This window comes from Oncorhynchus kisutch, linkage group LG14 (assembly GCF_002021735.2).
Source record: "Oncorhynchus kisutch isolate 150728-3 linkage group LG14, Okis_V2, whole genome shotgun sequence".
In the NCBI taxonomy this organism is placed as follows: domain Eukaryota; kingdom Metazoa; phylum Chordata; class Actinopteri; order Salmoniformes; family Salmonidae; genus Oncorhynchus; species Oncorhynchus kisutch.
Window position 1 is genome coordinate 32,860,238 of NC_034187.2, and position 21,524 is coordinate 32,881,761.

The following is a 21,524-nucleotide window of genomic DNA, read 5'->3' on the forward strand; positions in this document are numbered from 1 at the left end:
GTATGTATGTATGTATGTATGTATGTATGTATGTATGTATGTATGTATGTATGTATGTATGTATGTATGTATGTATGTATGTATGTATGTATGTATTGTATGTATGTATGTATGTATGTATGTATGTATGTATGTATGTATGTATGTATGTATGTATGTATGTATGTATGTATGTATGTATGTATGTATGTATGTATGTATGTATGTATGTATGTATGTATGTATGTATGTATGTATGTATGTAGTATGTATGTATGTATGTATGTATGTATGTATGTATGTATGTATGTATGTATGTATGTATGTATGTATGTATGTATGTATGTATGTATGTATGTATGTATGTATGTATGTAGTATGTATGTATGTATGTATGTATGTATGTATGTATGTATGTATGTATGTATGTATGTATGTATGTATGTATGTATGTATGTATGTATGTATGTATGTATGTATGTATGTATGTATGTATGTATGTATGTATGTATGTATGTATGTATGTATGTATGTATGTATGTAATGTAATGTAATGTAATGTAATGTAATGTAATGTAATGTAATGTAATGTAATGTAATGTAATGTAATGTAATGTAATGTAATGTATGTTCTGAAAGAAAATGAAAGGGGTTAGTTAAAGACCCAACAGAGTAGCACAGTGCCAAGCTTCTTTTTGACAGTTTCTTTCCCTTGGGTATCCCAACAATTGATAAACAGGCGTTTACATTTTATACACGTAGTGAAAATGGCTGTTGAGACTGCAGGTGCCGCTTTTGAAGGGTTATTGCATTGAGTAATTTCCATTCCCAGAGTGCCGATTGCCTCACCGATGTCTGGGATTTCAGCGGCCCGGTGATTTACTGTTTTGGGTCTCACCCTGGGTGTGGAGGAGGAGAGGGGGAACTGAGGGGAGACATTTCCCACGGTGGCGTTTGAAGAGAAGGGTTTTTGTTGCAGCTTTGCTGTGCTGTACTGTAGGAGACTCCTTGGCCTCCATGGCACTCAGCTGTGCGAGAGGCCCAGGTGGATATCTCTACAGTTTACCCAGGGGCTACATTATCCTGTCACAGACACGTGCAGGAAGTTACCTCCAATGCATGGACCAGTGTATCTCACATAGGCTTTAGACACTCTTGAACTCTCCCAAACGTGCTGTGGGGGAGTATCACTGTGATTTTTCTGGTGTGGGTGGGCTTCATGAGGTGACATGGCCTTTTCATGAACCTCCACCAAGAACAGGGCTTTCAGGATGGACAATTTATGTCCTGCTGGCTGAATGAACCCTATGTATACACGCACAATAGAGCACCCCAACAAAACAGCGAACATGCAGCCATCTCATCTGACCCGTGAGGTGAGAGCTTGCTCTGTCTTCCTGCATGACGGCAGTCGGGTCAAACACTAAGTGATGAGGTGGAGAGATATTGTGGGAGGAAAGGGAAGTCTGGAGGGCAGGTCTGAGTCCTCATGGTGTTTTGATATCATGTTCTGTAAGATCCTGTACAACAGTCCAGTCTGGTCAGCTGTATGAATGGCTCCATGTTGGAATGTTGTACCAGCAGTCTTCTCTTTTTGCCACTTCATCTCTCGGCTGGACAAATCTCTGGTTACAGATGAAAGGCTGCAGGGCCGTCTGGGGAGTCATCTGATCCTAGTCTGCTGTGGGAGGACAACCAGGGCGTGAGGAGGCTGAGGACTCGCTGCTATACCCAGAGAACATTTCCTCAGTCTTTCCCTCTGGTCTTGGTTTCAATCTGGCATATGTATGACGACTGCTTCAGTTCTGTGTTTGATGCAGATACGAGATGATTTTGTGTTCCACAGATCTTCTAAGCGATTATGTAAAAAAACACAGATCTGAAAGATTATGTCCAAGAATATTACATTCATATTATGCAATAATTTTCTGCTTTTGATATAAAACAGTCTGCATGTGATTCACTTTGGCACAGTTTATACAAATCAAATCCGTGGCATATTATGATACTGTTTAGTCAATGTTTTTGACCTCAAATCCAATAAATTTGTATTTTTAGCATATCCATCTTGACGTGTAGAATGCATTTCAACTTGATGTAGTCATCCAAATATAGACCTATTCATGGCAAAAATATGTACTGGTTTGTGATGGAAGTCATGCCAAATTCTTTCCAAAACCATCACACGTCCTTGGCCACGTTGGAAAGTAAGAGGAAGCATTGTGTTTTGGTACCAAAACTGAAACCTATGTTGGTATTTTATGCTTATTAGTTTTCCCTCCATGTTTGTTCTGGCAGTTTGTCACTTTTACCAAATAGGGCTATCTTCTGTATACCCCCTTAACTTGTCACAACACAACTGATTGGCTCAAATGCATTAAGAAGGAAAAAAATCCACAAGTTCACTTTTAACAAGACACAGCTGTTAATTGAAATGCATTCCAGGTGACTACCTCATGAAGTTGTTTGAGAGAATGCCAAGAGTGTGCAAGGCTGTTACCAAGGCAAAGGGTGGCTAACAATTTTTGGGTTACGACATGATTCCATGTGTTATTTTCATAGTTTCGATGTCTTCACTATCATTCTACAATGTAGAAAATACAAAAAATAAAGAAAAACCCTTGAATGAGTCGGTGTGTCCAAACCTTTGACTGTTATTGTATGTGCATCAGTATCCCAAAAGAGAACTCAGCTCAGTGCAGATCAGAAGACGATTCTAGAGAGAAAGACTGCTGGAAAAACTCATGGCGCTAAAGGACAAACCAGTGCTCTTCTATCGTCAGCCTTCATGGTTTTCACAGATAAGCTAGCAAATCTTGTCCATTCAAATACAACAATGGTCTGACAAGCCAAGTGTATTTGCCGACAGATACTCCTCCCCCTTGGGCCATAGGAATGTGCAAGGTAGGGGAATATGGAAATTCTCGGTCGTCCCCCATACGTTCTCTGCACAAAGGATTTATGAAGAACAGCAGAGCTGTATTTATGGACAATATATGTCCACACACACACAATAACCTTACTGCTAGTTTACAAATCCTGGCTCCTCAAGTTCTTGTTTGTTGTCATTGAGCAACACAATGGCGCAACGCCTCAATACAATACAAGATACTGACCTGTCTGACTCCATAATTTCCCAACTCCGCCTCTGTAATGGCAGAGCCATTTCACCTGTGAGTTTAAGGACGGCTTCCTTTTGGGACATGCATAGAGGCCATAACATAGCCGGGGGGGGGGGGGGGGGTCACAGCAGTGTCTAAGCAACAGTGGCCCCCTCTGACCAGCCATAACCGGGGGTCCTTTCACCACCGGACCACAGGCCCCAAGTCCTCCAGCTGTCTTAGGTGGCTGTTAATTCAGCTGTGAGCCCAGGCAGGCCCAGCTGCAGTCTGGGGAAGGGGGACCCTGGGAGAGGGCCAGTGCCGAGGGGCTTCTGTCTGTGGATGACACAGCAGTAACTATAGGATGTTCCCAACTTCTCCACCCCCCTGGTAGTCACACAGTAGCTACTGTTTCTTTATTGTAATTGCAGGAGGCTCGCCTATCTATCAAATACATGGGAACCCAGTGCTAAACAGTATTTTGTTTACTGAAGTCTCCAAAGAAATATTCCCCATAAAGAAAAGTGTGGGGTGAGTGTGGGTTGTTGGTCACCTTGAAGTTCGAGGATATGGTTCTTACAATGTACCAAGTTGTGCTTTCTAGATGTAAGGTTCCTTTTATTTACACTGAAACCCCACTACAAGTTCTGCAATTATATTGTCCCCAAGTTTCTATAGAGATGTAATTTGACTCAAAGCTGTTTTATTTTAGGCCTTGTCCATCTCCCATAGTCCGATACACTACATGACCAAAGTTATGCTCATCGAACATCTCATTCCAAAAAACATGGGCATTAATATGGAGTTGGTCCCCCCCCCCCCCCTTTTGCTACTGGAACAGCCTCCATCCACTCTTCTGTGAAGACTTTCCACTAGATGTTGGAATATTGCTGCTGGGATTTGCTTCCATTCAGCCACGAGTATTAGTGAGGTCGGGCACTGATGTTGGGCAATTAGGCCTAGATCGCAATTGACGTTCCAATTCACCCCAAAGGTGTTCGATGGGGTTAAGTTCTGGGCTCTGTGCAGGCCAGTCAAGTTCTTTCACACCGATCTCGACAAACCATTTCTGTATGGACCTCGCTTTGTGCACTGGGGCAATGTCATGCTTAAACAGGAAAGGGCCTTCTCCAAGCTGTTGCCACGAAGTTGGAAGAACAGAATTGTCTAGAAATGCCATTGTATGCTGTAGCTTTTAAGATTTCCCTTCACTGGAACTAAGGGGCCTAGCCCAAACCATGAAAAACAGTCCCAGACCATTATTCCTCCTCCCCCAAACTTTACACTTGGCACTGCATTAGGGCAGGTAGCGTTCTCCTGGTATCCGCCAAACACAGATTCGTCCGTCGGACTGCCAGATGGTGAAGAGTGATTCATCACTCCAGAGAAAGTGTTTCAACTGCTCCAGAGTCGAATGGCGGCGAGCTTGTGTGCGGCTGCTCGGCCATGGAAGCCCATTTCATGAAGCTCCCGACGAACAGTTCTTGTGCTGACGTTGCTTCCAGAGGCAGTTTGGAACTCTGTAGTGAGTGTTGCAACCGAGGACAAACGGTGGTCCCGTTCTGTGAGCTTGTGTGGCATACCACTTCGTGGCTGAGCAGTTGTTGCTCCTAGATGTTTCCACTTCATAATAACAGCACTTACAGTTGACCGGAGCAGAAATTTGATGCACTGTCTTGTTGGAAAGTTGGTGTCCTATTACGGTGCCCTATGACGGTGCCATGTTGAAAGTCACTGAGCTCTTCAATATGGCCATTCTACTGCCAATGTTTGTCTATGGAGATTGCATGGCTGTGTGCTAGAATTTATACACCTGCCAGCAATGGGTGTAGCTGACAATGCCGAATCCACAATTTTGAAGGGGTGTCCACATACTTTTGTGTATACAGTTGAAGTTTACAGTTTACGGCAGGTAGCCTAGTGGTTAGAGCGTTGGACTAGTAACCGAAAGGTTGCAAGATTGAACCCCCTAGCTGACAAGGTAAAAATCTGTCGTTCTGCCCCTGAACAAGGCAGTTAATCCACTGTTCCTACGCCGTCATTGAAAATAAGAATTTGTTCTTAACTGACTTGCCTAGTTAAATAAAAGTAAAATACATAAAAATAAACATACACTTAGGTTGGAGTCGTTAACTCGTTTTTCAACCACTCCACAAATTTCTTGTTAACAAACTATAGTTTGGGCAAGTCGGTTAGGACATCTACTTGGCGCATCACACAAGTAATTTTTCCAACAATTGTTTACAGACAGATTATTGCACTTATAATTTACTGTATCACAATTCCAGTGGGTCAGAAGTTTACATACACTAAGTAGACTGTGCCTTTAAACAGCTTGGAAAATTCCAGAAAATGATGTCATGGCTTTAGAAGCTTCTGATAGGGTAATTGACATCATTTGAGTCAATTGGAGGTGTACCTGTGGACGTATTTCAAGGCCTGCCTTCAAACTCCGTGCCTCCTTTGCTTGACATTATGGGAAAATCAAAAGAAATCAGCCAAGGCCCTAGAAAAAAGATTGGGCACCTCCACAAGTCTGGTTCATCCTTGGGAGCAATTTCCAAATGCCTGAAGGTACCACGTTCATCTGTACAAACAATCGTACGCAAGTATGAACACCATGAGACCACGCAGCCGTCATACCGCTCAGGAAGGAGACGTGTTCTTTCTCCTAGAGATGAACGTACTTTGGTGTGAAAAATGCAAATCAATCCCAGAACAACAGCAAAGGAAACTGGTACAAAAGTATCTATATCCACAGTAAAATGAGTCCTATATCGACATACTGGACACTGGTCTAAAACCGCCATAACAAAGCTAGACTACGGTTTGCAGCCGTACATGGGGGCAAAGATCATATCTTTTGGAGAAATGTCCCCTGGCATGATGAAACAAAAATAGAACTGTTTGGCAATAATGACCATTATTATGTTTGGAGGGGAAAAAAGGGGGGGGGGGCTTGCAAGCCTGAAGAACACCATCCCAACCGTGATGCACGAGGGTGGCAGCATCATGTTGTGGGGGTGCTTTGCTGCAGGAGAGACTGGTGCACTTCACAAAATAGATGGCATCATGAGGTAGGGAAATTATGTGGATATATTGAGGCAACATCTCAAGACATCGGTCAGGAAGTTGAAGCTTGGTCGCAAATGGGTCTTCCAAATGGACAATGACCCCAAGCATACTTTCAAAGTTGTGGCAAAATGGCTTAAGGACAACAAAGTCAAGGTATTGGAGTGGCCATCACCATTATCCTCTAGATAATTTTTGGGCAGAACTGAAAACGCGTGAGTGGGTAAGGAGGCCTACAAACCTGACTTAGTTACACCAGTTCTGTCAGGAGGAATTAAATGAATTAAAATTATTGTGGGAAGCTTGAGGAAGGCTACCCAAAATATTTAACTAAATACTAATTGAGTGTTGTAAACTTCTGTGAAAAGAAATGAAAGAAATAAAAGCTGAAATAAATCATTTTCTCTCTAATATTATTCTGACATTTCACATTCTAAATGTAAATTGGTGATCCTAACTGACCTAAGACAGGGAATTTGTCCTAGAATTAAATGTCAGGAATTGTGAAAAACTTGAGTTTAAATGTATTTGGCAAAGGTGTATGTAAACTCCCGACTTAAACTGTATATAGTGTATATCTGGATATTTGATCACATATTTGCCTATCCTCTATACATGGTTTTTATTTACTTTCTTTGCTGTCAAATAACCTCTTCCTGTGTTTTGACGTGGAGCATTGAGATGCAGCCCAGCTAACATGTCTCTCCTCCTCCACAGGACTGCACTGTTTACGAGATGGAGGAAAAGATCCTGGATGTTGTAAGTATATCTCCCGTCTTTGTTGTTTCCACATTCCCGCTTTCTATGGTAGCACTCCGGGAAAGTCTGTTTGAACCTTTGGGGAGACTGAGCTCTATAATCAGTTACATGGAGATTAGGTGACATGCTTACAGGGCAGTCTCGCTCAGCGTTAATAGGCAGGGGCTATTGCACTTTGGTAAAGAGGTGTGTAAAATGCACCCTGGCCATCAATCAGTTTCCTGTCCCTGACACTCTCCAGACTCTGAGCTGACACTGGACTTCTTCCCTCTGGCAACCTTATTGTAATAATTTTTGTTTGGTACTTTTACCCCGTTTTCTCCACAATTTTGTGATATCCAATTGGTAGTTAGTCTTGTCGCATCGCTACAACTCCCCTACAGACTCGGGAAAGGCGGCGATCGAGAGCCATGTGCCCTCCGAAACACGACCCTGCCAAGCCACACTGCTTCTTGACACACTGTTTGCTTAACCCGGAAGCCAGCCGCACCAATGTGTTGGAGGAAACACCGTCCATCTGGCGAGGGAAGTCGGCTTGCTGGTGCCCAGCCCACCACAAGGAGTCGCTAGAGCGCGGTGGGATAAGGAAATCCCATCCGGTCAAACCCTCTCCTAACCCTGACGACGCTGGGCCAATTGTGTGTCTCCTCAATGGGTCTCCCGACCACAGCCAGCTGTGACACAGCCTGGAATCGAACCCAGGTCTGTAGTGATGCCTCAAGCGCTGCGATGCAGTGCCTTAGACCACTGCACCACTCGGGAGGCCCCCCTCTGACACCCTTGATGAACTCTGCTGCAGACACACAAAATAGCTAGACTTCTGTTTAGAGTCTTCTCTATGCCGAACTTGTTGTTCAATGAACTGTCCCGGAAAAACTGTTCTAGTTACAGCCTGGTCCCAATCAATGGTGAATAGTAGCATTTCAGTGATTTCTTGTTTCTTTACAAATTCCCGTCAAGTGATCTGGTTATAGACTTGTGTGGTCAACCGAAAATTCAATTAGAGCTAAAATAAGTTTGATTTAACATTTGACTGTCCACATCTGTATGTAGGCACAACTGTGTTGTTGTAAGTGTTCAGACATGATGCTTGTTACTCGCCTCAGAAGAAAAAGCTCTTTATTCTCTGAGCGTCACTAAAATGCCCCACTAATGATGACAAAGTGGTGAGATTGTCCATAATGACCTAGAAGGGGTTGGGGGGGTGACATTAATGACCCTCACCCCCCCTCCTCTCCCCCTCAACCCTCTTCCCTGGGGAGGGTGATAATTTCCCCAGAGACTTGCTGCTGAAGGACAGGGCCTCTCGTCACCAGACCGCCACCGCTCTAACACTGACTGAATGCAGACAGCCAAAGAAATAACACCTCTGGTGACAGGCGGTAGCTACATAATCACGTGACAGGACATTAAATTACTGGGCTGGCCATGTAATCACAGCAGTCACTGTTTGACAATAAAACTTAAATTAAATCAAATTAATTTGATGAGGTGTATTCATGAAATTCCATGATATTTTGTTTTCATTCTTTGGGTTGTTTGTTTGGTTTTCCTGTCTTGCTTAAAGGGGTTTCCTCCCCCCTCTCTCATTACAGTCCAAGGTTCTGAACAGCATCTGTGACCAGACCATGAGAACAACCTCTGACCCTCTGATGAGCCAATCAGCATGCTTGGATGAAGTTCAGCTCAACAACATCAAGCCTGGGGAGGGACTGGTGAGGAATGCTGCATGGGAGTTTCCAATTTAACCCCAAACCCACTGAATTACAAGCTACATTTATGTAGTGCACCTCAACTTTCTCACAAGTTCAAACTGTCTCAGAAATTCATGTTCCTTATGTTCATATTCCTACAGGGTATGTACATCAAATCCACCTATGATGGACTTCATGTCATCACGGGAACCACAGAGCATGTAAGTATGGTGGCCACAGAGGAACAAATTAGTAGATCTTGGTGAAAACCATCCTAGTGAACGCACCTTGCTCCTTTTGTTCAGTTAGTCTAAATGTGCACCTTTTTGTCGGTCTTATCCACTTCTCACGGTTCTATATACATCCTGTTGGTATAGAAACTCTTAATGTTATGCATAAACAATGTTAAGGTTGGGCTTCAAACAGTACATCTTCTTTCCAACCCAGCCTGCCCCCCCCCCCCCCCTCCCATTCTGAGGGTGCTCAAGGGCATTGCTGTTTACCACTGAGCTAGGATAACAGTGTAAATGTGTTCCTTACCAAGCAGTGGAGCGAGGGAGGCGTTAAGTGGTTAAATAATATAGCTGTTCCTGTCTTCATCATCCATTTAAGAATCACAAACTTTTAACAGTAAAGCATCCTCCTTCAGAGGAACGTTGGCAGCAGTGCTATTACAGCCTAATTATCATGCCCCCAGTCGTTAAGGATGAATCAAACCTTAACTCATCATATGACTCATTCATTCCTTTGACATTCACATGCATAATGTGACGACGTATTCATAAAGAGGGCGTTTGTGTTGTTTAGTCAGAGTTATGTAAAAGCGTATATTTCCTCAGGGGCTTATTAAGTGGTCTGTTTCATAACAAGCCCATACATGGCACTTCTGATGACAAAGCGAACAGATGAAGGTGGAGTTATCCAGGGGCTAATACTACATGAAGGCGTCGTCTCTGAGCTAGGGGGGTTTGTATACTAATCCTGTCCTCTCCTCTCTGTGTTGTCAGTCCCCTGCAGACATGACCAGGAAGATCCATGGGGGTGATGAGGTGATCCAGGTCAACCAGCAGACAGTGGTGAGCGCCCGGCACCTGTTTTCTCTGAAACCTGTCACAGAGAAAGGTTCTAGCAGTTGGAATGTGCTCCTTGCAGTCGACCTGACTACAGTGTGACATAATGATGTCACAGGGGGAAGTCTCCGCCTAGTTTCTTGCTGTGCCTCTTTCTGTTGTCCTCCTCTATGATGTACTGACACTGATCGATCTGTGCTGCTGTGCCTTGTCTCAGGTGGGCTGGCAGCTGAAGAACCTGGTGGGGAAGCTGAGAGAGGACCCTAAAGGTGTAGTCCTGCTGCTGAAGAAGAGACCTACAGGCACCTGCGGGTTCACACCTGCCCCTCTCAAGAACATGCGCTGGAAACCGCCCATGGCGCAGGTGCCAACTCCAAACCCCTTAATCTTTTACTCTGGTGTTCTTACCAAGGCAGTGTTTAGGTTATTGTTCATATTACCTTTTGTTGGATGTGACTCATGAGGGAGTATGGAGAAATGTTTGAGTGTAACAAGCCTAGACAAGTGTAGGAACTAGCTTGAGAGTTGGAGGAAAATATCCCGGAAGCTGCAGGGCTGAGGACAATGCAGAGCTGTTCTCCACTCAGTGATGGCATCCAAATAAAACAACAGCTACTGTACTCACACACTGGTGACGATGTCACTCAGACTGGGTCATCAGTAGGGGCAGCCAGCAGTCTGTGAGTCAGTCTGCAGAGACAGGAGATAGCATCTCCTTCAGTGGAGAATATAGCTGCTTTGGAAGTGGTTTGTGTAGGTGTGTGTAGAATCAGATCAACATCCAGCAGTAAGGTGGGAATCCTCAGTATGGCCTGTATTGATGGGGCTAGTCAGCCAGTCTCCATGGATGACAAGTATTTCAATAGGTCGCTCAGTGATTCAGCTCACAAAGGGCTTGGGTACACCCTCTTTTGAGAACGTTCAATCCCCAAAGGTTGGCGTTAGCGGAGAATCAAGTCTCTGAGGGTCCAAACAAATCCTGTGTTAATAAAGTTATGTAATGGTAATCCAATTCACCACTTTTCTCATATGGGGACAATTAGGATCTGGCTAAGCTCTTAGCCACATCAATGCACCTGAGCCATGACTGCAGTAACTGGGGCTCCAAAGGGAACAATAGGTTGTTGTAACCGAACCTGTGCTCTGGTCCTGGCACTGCCTCGATATGCCTCTGGAGGCTGCTTCTGCCTTGGGAAAATCAGATCACATAATATCAGACCATTGATGGTTTCACTTAACAAAGAACCTTTCATCACCAAGATACCAGATCACTCTGGACTTGTCCACCACCGTGTTTGAACAGGGTGTCAGGAATCAAAGCACGACATCTTGGGTTTAATGATAAGAGATGGGCGTCGGTGTGTTAAACAATGGTGGATCACACACAGTGATTCAGGAGTGACACTGGGTTCTACAGGTATCCTGGTAATAGGGGAGGAGGTGAGCGTAGACGTACCAGTATTTACTTTGTTTGATGCAGAGTGAAACTGAACATGGTCAATTTACCAAGTAGTGTGGTTTTAAAATAGCACCATAAGCTGTGGTAGAAGAGTATGGTTTCTTCAAACTATGTTGCTGCAGCTATTTTGGATTATCCTCAAAATCCTTCCATTCATTAGATACTACTGCACTGTTGGAGCTAGGAACACAAGCATTTTGCTACACCCGCAATAACATCTGCTAAATGTGTGTATGTGACCAATAAAACGTGGTTTGATTCTCTAAATAGGGTTGTATAGATTTAAAGAGCCATAGGCAAATATAATAAGGGGAAGGGGGATACCTAGTCAGTGACCTGTCATATGTAGGATAATCCAGCTCCTTCCTAACAAGTAGCGTTTAGAATGACTTGGTTAGGGTTTGTAAATACAGCAGAAGAGACATTAGGTTATCAACCATCCGTTATTGTAATGAATGTTGGAAGTTTAAAAAGACAAAAGTCATCGGCTAGAGTAGACTATAGGATGTGACAAATGGGGAAACACTCTTCCTTGCCAACAAGTTATGTTTAGATTTTTATAGTAGACACCTCTTAAGACATTTATCCATTTGATGTAGCTAGGCTGTCGGCTGTTTGCCCACCGTCAATTATAATAGGTCCTATGAGGGGAGCATTTTTCTGACATTTTTTTGTTCTTTTTTATTTCTCAGAGCACCCCTTCCCTGAACAAAACCCAGTCTCCAGGCTGTTCCACAGACAGCTCCACCAAGGAGAAACCAGCCATCCTAGACCTGTACATTCCCCCTCCCCCCTCTGTACCCTACACCCCACGATGTGTACCCCTGTAAGTACACTATGCTCAGGAGGGTTACCAGGAAAAACCTTAGGCTCAAGTTATAGGTTTAGAATTTGCTGTGTTCTGGCCCTATGCTACAGGGTGAGTCAGGGGTCTGTGTGGGCCCCTGTAACCCTGCATTGAGGGAGCCGTGAGCCCACAGACAGCCTACACTCATTCTCCAGCTCCATGCTCCTGGCTTTGAAGTCTGGATAATGAGTGGTTCAGCCCCCTGATCATTCGCCACTCTCCTCTTGCCTATAAACCCCCACAGCAGAGCACATTAATTTGTGCCGTCTCCATCCAGCTCCGCTCACGCCACAGACAGACCTTATGCAACAGCCTCTCTGTTTCATCTGCCTCCTCAGACACCCTCCCTCCCTCACTCCCTCTCTCGCTGTATCTCTCCCTCCCTCACTCCCTCTCTCGCTGTATCTCTCCCTCACTCCCTCTCTCGCTGTATCACTCCCTCCCTCTCTGTCCATGTATGCCAGTGACCAGGCTGTTGCTGCATTCACCATGTTTACCAGATAGTGAATCACATTTTGTTTTGCCATTTAGTGGACTCTCATATCCACAGCAACTTTAGTTAGGGACTGAGCAAAAGCATAAAGCAAATTTTTTTCTTCATCTCCCTCCTTGTGCTCTCACCTATATGAAATGGGACATTGATGCTAATCAGTATTTTCTGTCCACAGAGAGGGTAAGATCAGCTCGTACTCGAGCATCAGTAAGATCAGACCAAAGGGTTCAGAGTCGCCCAACTCCTTCCTGGACCTGGAGAGTCGAAAACGCTTCACCATCGCAGACTACGAGAAGATGGGCGTGGCCTACCCCATCGAGGCCAATGTAATTCAGCCCAGGATGAGGGAACGCATCAACTCGTCTCGTGGTTAGTAGTATCCCCACAGTAACCACACACACACACACGCACAAGGCCCACATGTTATAGAATTCAAGGCAATATTCAAACCAGTGAACCAAAATATTCAAACTTTTTGTATTTCTGCATAGGTAAGCCCCGCCCCCTCTCCATGCCAGTGGACACCTGTCTTGGAGTGGCAGACACCTATGCTAAGCCATGGACACAAGGCCGGAAAGGTAACAAACACACACCATAGACCCATCTTCTGAGTTACTGCAGAACAACAACTTAACCACCAGAAATCGAATTAACCACAACCTAAATCAGATTATCCAGTTCACACCTTCAACAGCTAAATACATGAGAACAAATTATAGAATTCACCCCTCCAATGACCTTGGAGGCATGGTAGCTCTGCTTAATTTACCAATGAATGAACCATGTGATTAGTGTCAACTGAGAGCCATACTCTAGCTCTTGCCTGGATTGGATTAAATAGAGTTTACACCAACAAGATCAGTTCCTCATCCTCTGGTTTCCTTGGAGAGAACAGACACATGGCTATGAATGCACAGACAGAGCTTTCAAACAGTCTCTCTGCTGGAGACCCAATTATACTACAATGGTAGAGGAGTGGGTGAATGTTTTAATTGGCTGAGATGCCTGTGCAATTCTCCTCCACAGCCAACACATGCTGTAGAGATCCAGAGTCGTCCTCTTTTAATGGGACAGTGCTTCTCTATAATACATGTAAGGCCTACTGAAGATATGCCCTAAAATCAACAAGTTATTCTCAATAATGTGCATTTGTACAAAGTATTACTTTTTTTGTAAGATAATTGTACTAAAGTGCATTTCCCCTCCAGGCGAGGATCTCCTGTACAGATACCTGAGCAACGAGCGGATCCCCACCATTGCTGAGGAGGTCCCATCAGTGGCGCCGCCGTACAGGCCAGTGGGGGAAAAACAGCTGGTCCGAGGGGTGGACCACATCCGGGGCAGCCGCTACTATGCCAACCAGGACCTCCACAACAGCGCCACCATCCCCTACCAGGACCATGACCTGGGCAGCAAAAAGACCCCCGTAGCCCCTGCCTCCAAACGCCCCCCTGCAGAGCCCTCGCTACTGGTCAGTTGGATCACGCGGCTTAAGCTATTGACTCACTGATGATGCTCTTCCTGTCCGGGGTTTCCTGTTCCTGTCTGTCTCCTCCTCAGTGCCTTTTGTCCTCCGGCTGTTTGCAATGGGCTCTCCCCTCTCACACTTTCTCCCTGCCTCCCTGCCTCCCCAGCGTTACTACTACTGTACTACTATACCACCATGAGTTAGTAGTTAACACACTGTCTTCTGTTGCATCACTTCTAACCAATCCCAATCCCCTACCAACCAATCCCATCTCAGCTGCACAGTCAGATAAACATAGGAATACTCAGTGAGCTGGCTGCCACACCAGCACATGCATGCAAACTTGTATTTGGAGGTAGAGGTTTTACCAAGAGGAAATGTATGTCTATCTGTCTACAAATGGACAAGTTATTCAGGTTTTTAGCACATTTTGGCCTTGTACCTTCACAGGAACAATTTAAAAAATTGTTTTTAAAGTTATATCACCTTGTTATCACTGAGATGGGCTACTCCCTGCAAAATTGCTACATTTTAACTTGCCAATGGTGTGTTTTTATTTGAGAAAGAAAAAATGCTTTTTTTCAGGTTTTGCTGTACTTGTTGCTTGCTTTTAGCTGTTTATTTCATGTCATGTCCTTGTTAGCATTGTTAAACTATACACTGCCAGTGGTTGCCTCTTTTAAAAGCTATGCATATAGGAACTCTTTACTGTCCTTTGACAGATTGATGTTGCATTGGCGACGTACCAGTGATTTTTATTTTCCCTGTGTTCAAAGCCATGCACTCTTCTCTGTACTGTCCCATGGCCTGCCTTGTTCTGGAGGCTGTATACACACTGCTCTGTGATCACCCTGCTCAAAGGATGCTCACAGCTGTTTGCTGACAATTAGCCTTGTGAACAAAGATGTGTAGGTTAAATATGTTTCTGGAGTCACTGGCTAGAAAGTCTTCTGTAATCAGCACAGATAGCCTAGCGAGATACTATGGATAGCTTATAACAAGAGTTAAAACACGAGTTTAACTGACTGTATTATTAAATACCACGTCACAATGTTTTTTTTATTTTTTAAATACAGTTGTACCTTTTTATCTGCCTTTTGTAACATTTCTATAGTATGTTATTAAAGGTGCAGTTGATTCCAGTTTTAATTTGTTTTGTCTTTATTTTAATGTTTTTTTTTACTGACGAACTAGATAAAATGTATTGTTATATTGGTACTTGTCCAAAACCTCTGAGTGTTAGTTAGAATTGTCACTTTCAGTGTCTGTATTCACCATAGAGGAGCACTTCAGGGGCATGAACCTATTCCGGACTCTGGCCTAATTTGCTTGACCTTTGAGAATGAACTCTACTTCTGTTTTCGAAGCATGTGGTGAAACTGGATAGCCAAGCTAAAGTTACATTCTCCCTCTGTCTCTGTGGCCATGCTTTTTATGCAACTGCATTTAAAACAAACTTAAATGAACATATGTTCTACTTAGGGAGAATTATGCATATGTCTTATTGGACTGTCAAGATATCTTGCTTGACATATGTGGTCTTTTAACTCTGTATGCCTTCACCGACATCTGAATTACACTCAGGACTCGCGTTATTTTCTTTGTTACATTTTATATAAAAAAAAAACTGGCAGACCAATTGGATTTAGAAAATCATAACACTAGAAAAGAACAACACTGACTTTGGCACATTTCTATATCAAAATAAAAGGAATGATTCATTCATCTCCCTGCCCCTCTGCCTCTTTCTGTTTCCCTGCATGATTTTACTGGCTGTCTGGGGGCCACCTGTTAATGATCTAATGTCTCTTCTTCCTAACCTTCTCTGAGCCATGCCCTGCCCTAGCCTGCCCAGCTATGATAACCTGCCCTCCTTACTAATCTGCATGTGCTGAGTGTCTGCGGTGGAACAGTATACCACTTGCTCTTTGCTGCTTCTCCCTGCTAGATTTACTCGTGTCTAACAAAAGCCACAGCCTTGCATGATGTTGATGTGAAAAGGGAGAGATGTATGTTGACAGATTTGCCCTCTTCTATTCACCATTTTCTTTGCAGGAGAATTGTTGGTGGGTTCAGTGACATGCTCCCTACTTTCTTTATATATGCAATAAGCTTTGGGGAAAATCAGCGATTGTTTCATGCACTTAACACATTAGTAAATCAACACTGATAGGAATTAGCTGCTTAGGTGTTATGTCATTAAAACATCAAGGATTTACTTGATTATCCAATTCTGGGGCTACTGTAGAGCAGCTCTTGCCTCCATTGCCTTTCAATGATCTGAGCAAGACAATCCAATGTGGTAACCAACCCACAAGCCTGAAGATCCAGGGAAAGTGACCAATTTGGTCAGTGCTGGGTAATGAATGAGTTAATTCTCTGTGTCCGTCACTCACACAGGTGTCCGACTGGTGCTCCAGCAGTGGTTTCCTCAACAGGTGGGTCACTCATCTGACTCCTAGTCAACCATAACTCGCAACACAATCCATTCTCATTTACAACCCATTCTCACTTAGTTGCGCTGTACTGTAAGCATGTGATGTATGAAGTTTATATGTCAAATGGGATATGCTGGAGGGGTATAGTTTAAATATGCCTCATAGTTGGTGTCATCTCATTTATGGAGCCACCAGTCAGTCAGGGAGTAGTGGCATGTTTTAACCAGGGGGTTGGGTGGGTGGTCTGTACTAGATTTGAACAACTAGTGAAAGTATGTGGGAGAAAACTAACCTCCGTCTCAGAGGACCAGACAAGATGCACTACTGGGAGACATGCTAGACCACAGACAGACAGGGCCTCAAATAGCATTACAACCTCAAGCATGACATTCTTCAAATGAATAAGACCCAGAAGGAATGGGTCAGATCCTTCTGTTTGGAAATAGAAGGCTCTGAATTAGGCCAGTTCCTATTTTGGGATTTTAAATAATTCAAGACATCTGATTCCCCTTATTGAAATCAAATTAACCTCACTTGGATGACGTCCTACAAGAGGAATCCAAAATGACGGGGTATGACAAATTATGATTTTCCATCTGCTCCAACCTACTGACTGTGACGATGGTGGAGGGAACATTCCCCACCCCCCCTTCTGTTTGGTAGAGGTTCCATGGCCTTTCATTGAAACACATTCAAATACTTGATTATGGATATTCAATATGTTTAGGACACTCAAAAGTAGCTAGCTAATCCACTTGCACACACAAAGTGAATTCTTTTCCACAGCCAAAAAGCAGATGAAGGCACATCCACAGACGTATTAACTCACCAGTATGTCTCAGACATCTTAAACCAACCATATGAGACAGCAAATCCAGACCTTTTACCTCTAACTCTGCAGGGAAAGATGGAAGCAATTGACAGACAGGAAAAACAAGTGAAGACGACTTCATTCCCTGAAATTGCAGGGCGAGGCCTGTAGCCTGCTGACGTAAATCTATGTATTTTGAGAATTGGCCGATAGCTATCTGCGTACCATACTGAAGTGGCTGCCTGATATATCACCACTGTCCCGACACAGACAGAAAACAACTGCCTTATTACATGCCACAAGATCCATTTTATTGCAGCAAATTATATATGAAGGTTAACTGAAATGGAACCAAGATAATGAGTGCCTGTGTATGAGCCAAGGATGCACTAAGTATGTGTTATAGATGTTTTACTTACTGTATTTGTTATCCCCAAACCTAAATGGTACAGTAAGTGCCTCTGTGGTATGTTGAGGTTGATGCAGAGGGTAGAATGAGTGGTTTTATCTAGTCAATGTAACCTTTTTGCCCACTGACTAAATGTGTCATTGGTCTAGACTAGATTAAACACTAGATACTTTGTTTCCTAATCTTGCCTCATTCTTTCCTCTCTCCTCCTCAGATACAGCCAACCTCATATTCGAACCTGGTCCTTCTCTCAAGCGGTAAGGACATAATCTGTCTTGTGTCCATAAACTCAGTCTCCACTCCACTTGTTCAGAGTGGCTCCTCTGGCTCCGTGTCTCCATCCTCACTTCCCAATCCCCCATGATCCTGTTCATCTACACACACACACACACACACACAGTAGTGATGAGAAGCCCTAAGTTCTATTGGATGAATGAAATACGCAGACTTAGCATGGTTTACACAATTCAATGAACAATGATAAGATATGGCAAAATTATAAATCTCTATCAATTAAAGGGTCGTTTTTGAGGTCCAGTGGTTCGGAGAAGAGACTACTGAGGTGTTTGCACCATGTGTCCCTCCCTTTAACCGCAGTTGAGAGAGAGATAATCTATCTCCTCCTGCTATGTGAGGAATGTCTCTGGCCTCAGACAATCCCATTATATCACACAGATAAGACATTGAACAAGAGGCGTGGTACATATACTCAACCACTGACACAAAACTATCCTCCATATTCTTTATGGTCTTCTTCATCACAATCTTGAGCCATTTCATTGCCAGTCAATATCAGTTAATAGCTAACCATGAACGTGGCCATTCTGAAGGCTATTATCAGCAGCTGGACATAACCCATAGCCTCAAAAAGGAGCCATAGTGGAAATTGATCTGTCCCTTACTGGCCATGACCGATGTGGGCATTGGATTACCTGGCTGGGGGATACCTGAACATTCAGCGGCCAAGCCTCTGGGAATCACTTTACTGCCTCCTCTCCTCCTGTCATATCCCAGAGAACCATGTTAATGCCCGTCCCTGTGTCATACTTAGCAGGCATACACATCCAGTGGGGTCAGATATGTGGCCACAGAGCAGCTAGTGACAAAGGAACAAATCACTACTCCACAGGTTCATGATCTCTGAGACTTATTGTGCACAAACAAGAAAACCTTGAAATAAAAGTCAAGCCTTTGTATAATTTCAGAAGGAGTGTGGAATCATGTACAGTGACGTGAAAAATATTTGCTCCCTTTTTAATGTTCTCTAAATTGCTGAACATTTTCATACTGAATGTTGTCAGATCTTCAACCAAAACCTAATATTAGATAAATGGAACCTGAGTGAACAAATACCACAACAATTACATACTTATTTCATAAATAACGTTATGCAACACCCAATGCCCGTGTGAAAAAGTAATTGCCCCCTTATATTCAATAATTGGTTGTGCCACCTTTAGCCTGCAATGACTCCAACCAAACGCTTCCTGTAGTTGATCAGTCTCTCACGTCACCGTGGAGGAATTTTAGCCCACTCTTGCATGCAGAACTGCTTTAACTCAGCAACATTTGTGGGTTTTCAAGCATGAACTGCTTGTTCCTGCCACAACATCTCAATTGGAATGGGGTCTGGACTTGACTAGACCAATCCAAAACTTTCTAATTTGTTTATTTTTAACCATTTTCATGTAGACTTGATTGTGTGTTTTGGATCATTGTCTTGCTGCATGACAGAGGAAATATAGAAAATCAGAAAGGGAGCAAATACCTTTTCACGGGACTGTACGGTATGTAGGTGAGAGTGAGAATATTTATTGCTCAGTGAATTATGGACCACTGCAGTACTCAGAGTTAAAGGTCCAACGCAGCTGTTTTTATCTCGATATCAAATCATTTTTGGGTAACAGAAATGATTGTTTTCAATTCAAATGGTCAAAAATAAACAAAAATGGCTTCTTAGCAAAGAGCAAATTCTCAAGCAAGAATGTTGCTAGGACTGTCTGGGAGGGGTCTGAGTGGGGAGGGGAAACTTAAAACTAGCTGTTATTGCTGACATCACCAGGCAGACCAAAACTCCATCTCACCAAAGCAGGCTGAAATTTCATGTGGTCTTTCCATCCCAACAAAACAGACTGGATCTCACGTTTTTGACTGCACTGGATCTTTAAATCAATTTGTCAACTGTGTTTGCTGCGGGGGTTGAGTCACAGTGTGAGGCAACAGTGCAATTACCATAAACAGGGTCTTACAGCGCATTGGGGCCTTTGCCAATCTCCTGTAGTTGCAGCACACTGAGCAGTGTAAAGAACCTGATACCAGCTCTGCGGCCCGGGGCCCTGGCCCAGCGTGAGAGACCCCGAGTAAAGAATGGCCACTCTTGTGTCTGCCAGTGAAACCCCCTCGCTCCACTTGCTCTGGAGCAGGGCTTGGGGGATATTAGTTAAGTGCTGTGACAATTCTCAGCATGGAACATGATGGGAGATTTAGTCCACAATGGTGTGACGAATCCACATTCCCAGGAAGTCTATTGGGCTCTGACATGAGTGGTGGAGAGCTTACCTTATTTCCCCCACTGTGCCTTTTCATGTACCAAAACAATACTCTGTCCTAAATCATTCTAATGTGACATGCTTAGACTTTTGTTCTAGAATGAATGAGAACAATAGGAACAGAATTGAGTGTAAATCTTTAAATACCATCTTTCTATCCATTTCAAAAGCCATGGCCCAGATGATTGTAACTTGGTGATGACAATGGTGTTACTTGATATGGATGAGAGGGGGGATGTGAGAAATATAGAGAGAATGATAGAGAGACAGGAGGAGAGAGGGTAGAGGGAGAGCGAGAGAAAAGAGAATGTCCCTATAGTTTGCCTGTCACTGTAGGGGCACAGTGGGGCATGTCAGGACTCAGGAGCCCCATGAGGTCCGGGGGGAGACAGAGAGAGCTGTCCTCTCCAGGTCCAGGAATGTGTCTAGTTTACCACTAGTGTTCTATCACAGGGAGAACCCACCACATCCGATCCTCTTAGCAGATAGCAGCTACCACCCACAAACATTATAGCCACTGTCAGAGTTCTAGACAAATGTTATGGCTACAGTTTCTGCTCCCAACAGGGAGAAAAGAGTGTTGATAGCCATGCTGCAGGCTTCTTTAGTTTCCTCTCATATTGCCTCCCTGAAAACCATAAGTGGACCGTGATGTGACACATTTTTCTTTCCTTTTTCCTAAGGCACCTCTGTAATGGTATATTTTGTGAAATTCACTTAATGATGATGGTTTTACCAGTCTGTAATACCAGCATGATTTAATTGTTTAAACAGACTGTGGATATAAACACTATATATACAAAACTATCTGGACACCCCATCAAATTAGTGGATTCAGCTATTTCAGCCACACCTATTACACACAGGTGTATAACATTGAGCACACCGCCATGCAATCTCCATAGACAAACATTGACAGTACAATGGCCTTACTGAAGAGCTCAGTGGCTTTTGACATGGCAACGTCACAGGATGTCACCTTTCCAACAAGTCAGTTCTTCACATTTCTGCTCTGCTAGAGCTGCCCCAGTCAACTGTAAGTGCTGTTATTGTCAGTGGTGGAAAAGATACCTTAATAGAAAATGACTCAAGTAAAAGTGAAAGTCACCCAGAAAAATACTACTTGAGTAAAAGTCTAAAAGTATTTGTTTTTAAATATACTGAAGTGTCAAAAGTAAATGGAATTGTTAAAATGTACTTAAGTATCAAAAGTAAAAAGTATAAGCCATTTAACATTCCTTAAATTAAGCAAACCAGATGGCACCATTGTCTTTTTTTATTTGTATTGACAGATAGCCAGGGGCACACTCCAACACTCAGACATAATTTACAAACAAAGTATTTGTGTTTAGTGAGTCCACCAGATCAGAGGCAG

At 43.5% G+C, this 21,524-nt stretch overlaps 1 protein-coding gene across 2 annotated transcripts in view; it reads left to right on the forward strand.

Moving 5' to 3' along the window:
- LOC109903945 (connector enhancer of kinase suppressor of ras 3) overlaps positions 1–15,559 on the forward strand; it is a 58,905-nt gene extending 43,346 nt beyond the window's left edge. Inside the window, exons 5-14 of one of the 2 annotated variants that reach the window (XM_020500973.2) lie at positions 6,870–6,911; positions 8,507–8,626; positions 8,767–8,826; positions 9,613–9,681; positions 9,893–10,039; positions 11,827–11,960; positions 12,650–12,843; positions 12,966–13,052; positions 13,501–13,566; positions 13,683–15,559. In XM_020500973.2, the coding sequence (XP_020356562.1) occupies positions 6,870–6,911; positions 8,507–8,626; positions 8,767–8,826; positions 9,613–9,681; positions 9,893–10,039; positions 11,827–11,960; positions 12,650–12,843; positions 12,966–13,052; positions 13,501–13,566; positions 13,683–13,984 (1,221 nt within the window). In that variant the 3' untranslated portion in view covers positions 13,985–15,559. The remainder of the gene's footprint in view (positions 1–6,869; positions 6,912–8,506; positions 8,627–8,766; positions 8,827–9,612; positions 9,682–9,892; positions 10,040–11,826; positions 11,961–12,649; positions 12,844–12,965; positions 13,053–13,500; positions 13,567–13,682) is intronic. The other variant, XM_020500974.2, reaches the window with a different exon arrangement.
- The last annotated feature ends 5,965 nt before the right edge of the window (positions 15,560–21,524 follow it).